A 4936-nucleotide genomic window follows, 5' to 3' on the forward strand; every position below is an offset into this window, starting at 1 on the left:
TATATATGCACTTTTTTATTGCAAGCATGCCATATTATACTTGTGGTATCTCTTGTATTCCACTTTTAATCCTCTTCCAAAGCACATGGAGGCTAGCAGTGGTGCCTTCAGAGACTTTGTCTTCACGCAAATGCAAAAGTCTTGGTGTTGTTTGGAGACTTTGTCTTCATGCAAATGCAAAAGTCTTGGTGTTGTTTTGAGGGTCTTGTCGCCATGTGCAAATGCAAAGTCTTGGTATAGTTTTGAGGTTCTTGTCTCAATATTGTAATTGAAAATCCTTGGTGTAGTGTATTTTTGAGGCACCTATCTCAATGTAGCATCGAGGCCTCTCCTTGTGTATATGCTACTAACAAATCCAAGAAATGCAGAAGGTCTTGCATGTTTTATAGTTTAGAGGGTCTTGCTTCCATGGAGCATCTCATCGTGTACCTATATGCATGGAAGCAAATGCAAGGCCTGATGTCTCCAATGTACACGGGTAGAGTTTTTATAGTTTGTAGTCGGTAATTTATGAACATGGAACTTGATGGAAGGATTTGCGAGTACATCGAGATATGGAAAAGAAGAGGACTCAATTGAGAGGACAGAGAGTCCACAGAAAGAGAGAGAGAGAGAGAGAGAGAGAGAGAGAGAGAGAGAGCGTTTCGATGCGAGCTCCATGCCATTGTCCGAACCACCTTGTGACCCGGCGAGCATGCGTACCTCTAGCGACTCCTTCTTTTCTCTTATCAGAGTGCTGCAGTAGCCATTAGAGCTCTGTCCGCTGCAATGTTCTCTCAACGCCAACTGACGCGGACGCTGCAGTAAGCTGGCCACCCACCACTGCATACCAGTAGTAGTAGTAGTAGTAGTAGTAGTAGTAGTAGTACTGGCGACACAGTGGCGAGTGGCACATTCCGTCAGTGCTAAACGCATATACGTGCTTTCTCTTCCAGAAACAACTTGCACTTGCGGATGCTACCATTCTACACAAAATCAGCCGTGTCTGGCTAAGGAGACTGTGTTGAAATTCTGAGTGCGTCTGGGTGTGTGTGAGGGAGAGAGAGAGAGAGAGAGGAAGGATGGGGAACTGCCAGGCGACGGAGTTGGCCGCAGCGACTGTGGAGTACCCAGGCGGGAGAGTGGAGAGGCTTTTCGAACTGGCGGTGCCCGCCCAACGCCTCATGTCCGACTACCCCGGCCATTTCGTGGCCATGATCTCCACCTCAAACGTCCCCCCTCCAATCACGCCACCACCGCCACCACCACCACCGGCAATGTACCACCAATCCCACCACACGCCGCCTTCCTTCAAACTCCTGCCCGCCGACGCCCCCCTTCGCATCGGCCACCGTTACCGCCTCGTCAGCTTCGAAGGTACACCCTACACCCTCTTATCTGATTTCTTAGGCATTGAATTCTTCGTATCCTATTAACCATGGCAAGACCAAGGTTATGACCTTTCATAGCCTATGTTACCAAGGTACAACCTACACACGAACCTATGTTACTAAGGTTATCGTCTTCCTTCGTATAAATCTAGGTTACTTCCACATAGACATCCAATATAGAGAGATAGTAAGATTTTATATTGTTTTCTTTGATGTTGTATGTGCAGAAGTGCTCACTTATTTCTCCCAAGGAGGTGCCCATGGCAACTTGACTAGACCTATAAATTTGAACACATTGCATACCACGACAAATCAACAAGGAGCATCTTAAACCTGCACAAGCTAGAACTACGAGTAGTCATGTAATCAAAACAGGTTGCTAAAGTGTACGAGAGTAAAGTTACTAGCATAGGATCCAATCTGGCACACAACAGTTGAAGTGCATGTACTTGAACTTGGTATGTTTTTTCTTTTTTTTGAGAGAGGGGCATAAAATTCAGCTTTTATATAAGGCCTAGAAACTAAGGCAGTTGTTTGTTCTAATCTTTAAGAGTACTTAATTGATAGCATGAATTTATATTATTGGTGAATACAAAACATCAGTGTCTAAGTTCTTGTTAGTAGTCATATGAATCAAAAGTCACTACCATATCAAAAGGCTTCAATTTTTTTTGTGGTGGGGCACCCAATAAAGAGAAGTATCACAAGATCCATTTCTGGCTTATTCCATATTTAATATGTATGGATGAATCTTGGAAATAACTCAAGTCTCTTTGTATAATGAAACCCACAAGAATAAAACGTTTTCTACTTGTAGGCTCTTCTTTGGTACTAAGTTATTTTAGCAATATTGTGCATAAAGAGGCCAAGAAGCATGCATAGGGTGTTACAATGAGGGCCAAAGAAGCTAAAAATTTCTCTTAGACTCTAGGATAAAATTTATATTTGCTCTTGGTCAAGTGTATATAAGGCAATCTTATCCTTCCCTCTTTTATTAGTCTACATAGTAATAGAATGTTAGATATAAATATTCCACCCTGATATTGAATTATCTAGGCACCAACTAGCTCATGTTTATACGATCCCAATGATGAGGAGTATCCATGGTTGAGCAACCTAACCACTTGGGAATTCACACGAAAGGTGGCCTCTAATTCCCAATGGTTTAGAGATGGCTTAGATTCGATTTGGCACAATGCCAAATCTATCGGCTACACGCTGAACCACTATGGTCCACACATAAAATGGGTAGATTTTATTCTTGGACACCCTATCCTAACATTGCATGGCTAGAATGGGGCCCAAGAAGAGCCTAGATGGCCATGGGGGTTGGAGAAACTGCTACAAAGGTTCTAGCACATCTGTATGGGACGAGTCTACACTGCAAATGGTGGGAGCTTATGTCTAAATAAGGTTGTATAGAAAGTCTTTCAAATGTTCTTTAGGTTCAAGATATGAAGAGAACCCTCCTTTCTATCTTAGCCATCATGGATTGTAACTTGTGGGTTCACTTGGACAACAATAGTGGAGTCACTTGATAGAGATGATAAGGCCAAAGAGTGAGTGGATGTGATTGAGATGTGATGTAAATGGATGTGGATGAGAATGTGATAAGATGTGATGATATGTGAAAGGATGTGATGTGATGAAAATGGATGAGAATGAGATGTGATGTGATAGATGTACATGTGAATAAATTAATGGATGTGGATGAATGTGATGAGCTATGAATGGATGTGGTGCGTTATGGATAGATGTGGATGTGATGTAATGTGGATAGAATGAATGTGATTTGATGTGGATGTACGTCGCTTTCCTTCCAACATGAAGAGCAGGCCCAAGGATACATTTCAGTCGGCCGTATTTGTCTTTTTTTTGACACATGTAAGGCTGAGATCACTTTAAAAGGCTCAGCTCGCAAGGGGTAGCATTTCGTCATTTCTTCTTAAGCTAGCAGCACAGTGTTCTCTAACAAAACGACGCGCAATGTGTTTTTTAGAGAGAAAAGTTTTGATTTTTTTTTTTAAAGCGCTTTTCACAAGGCTTAGCCGCTTCAAGCACAGTTGGTCGCCTGAGAGAGAGAGCCTCCAAAACCTAAGCCATCAGATCTCTTTCCCTCCAACTAGCTAAAATTCCAAAGATAATTGATTCACATCTTTCCACCCTTCCAAATCCCTATCCCAGTAGTCAACCAGGTGCCTAATGCCTTTGTTGTTGAGACTCTTTGCAACAGATGTATCAACTAGGGCTAGAGGGGGATTAAATTTATGAGTCCACCATATACCCAAACTAAGCATAGAATTGCCTGTTACTCTACCTCCTCCATCCCAGACTATGAAACCCAAATTGTCCTTCCAACATTTCATAGCATTTTGCAAAGATCTGAGCCGGTGATCTTAAGAGGAGCACATGAAAAGAGTTTATCCTTCCAGTTTAGATTCCCCCATTTACCTTTAGCCATAATAACATCAGCAAGCTCCACCAGTTCCCTCATCATTAGTGCCTAAGTGATGTTCTGAGATAAAAATCTACAGAGCATTAGAGTATTTCTCGCAATACAATGAGTGGGCATATGAATAATGCCAATGCCCCCTTCCTTTTTAGGAGCTGAAAGTTTGTCCCATGCAAGCCAAGTAGAGACTTTTTTCTTTCCATTACTATTTCTCCAAAGAAACTCTCTAATAGGGCCTATGATTTTCTTCCAGTGGCACTTCTCAATATTCAACATAGGGCATAAAAACATAACATAGGCATTCAGTATTGTGTTGCAAATATCAACCCTGCTATGAAAGGGGACTCTGATGCCTTCCCACTTTTTCAATTTGTCCAACAAAAACCTATTTATAGCCCACATTACTAGTTACTTATTAGTAACCCCAACATCAAAAGGTATACCAACAAGCAGTCTGACAATTTGGCCCTTCTGCACCACCTCATTGCCCCACCTTTGCAAATCAAAATCATTATCCTCAATCAGGCTTATAATTTTGTATTTCAAAATGTTGCATTTAGAACCAAAGGCATTGGCAAACTCCTGCACTATCTCTAAGGCCAATCTCACATTATTGTTCTTAGCCCTTAGAAACAATAAAGAATCATCGGCAAAACATTGTATAACTAACTGTTCACTATACTTGAGCTTTAATCTAGTAATCTTCCCTTCAATGCATGCTAATTCTAGAGACATTATTAAAGGGTGGGAGGCAATAGCAAACATCAAGGGAGCTAATGGATAGCCTTGTCTGACTGATCTGTTAATCTCAAACCCCCCTACCACTCTTCCACTACGCAACACTTTAGAGTATCCTCCCCCAGGATAAAGTGTAAATGCATGTTGCCATTTTGGTCCCAAAACCCAGTTTTTCCATCACTCTAGCTACAAATGACCAATGAATCTTGTCATAGGCTTTCTCTAAATCCAATTGCAACAAGATGCATTTCTACTAAGTTTAATAGCCACATCCCTTCCCAATAAAGCTACAAAAATGTTATCATAAATTGACCTTCCCTTTAATAAAACCATGTTGTTTTCTCGAGAGACATCTTGCAGCATAGGGGTGATTCTA

General features: G+C 41.5%; 1 protein-coding gene across 1 annotated transcript; it reads left to right on the plus strand.

Moving 5' to 3' along the window:
* Window positions 1-304: 304 nt before the first annotated feature.
* Window positions 305-1925, plus strand: LOC147610402 (uncharacterized). Its single transcript, XM_086786385.1, has 2 exons — window positions 305-1356; window positions 1598-1925. The coding sequence occupies exons 1-2, from the start codon at window positions 1062-1064 to the stop codon at window positions 1699-1701; spliced, it is 399 nt and encodes a 132-aa protein (XP_086642511.1). The 5' UTR covers window positions 305-1061; the 3' UTR covers window positions 1702-1925.
* The last annotated feature ends 3011 nt before the right edge of the window (window positions 1926-4936 follow it).

The sequence above is a fragment of the Cibotium barometz genome, chromosome 49 (assembly GCF_041138505.1).
Source record: "Cibotium barometz isolate CiBa-2024 chromosome 49, ASM4113850v1, whole genome shotgun sequence".
Lineage (NCBI taxonomy): Eukaryota > Viridiplantae > Streptophyta > Polypodiopsida > Cyatheales > Cibotiaceae > Cibotium > Cibotium barometz.

What these genes read in the sequence shown, in the direction of transcription:
- LOC147610402 (XM_086786385.1), top strand. Translation starts at nt 1,062, where the DNA reads ATGGGGAACTGCCAGGCGACGGAGTTGGCCGCAGCGACTGTGGAGTAC. An exon ending in CCGCCTCGTCAGCTTCGAAG is followed by an intron (nt 1,357 to 1,597) that starts GTACACCCTACA and finishes TTGTATGTGCAG; the next exon opens with AAGTGCTCACTTATTTCTCC.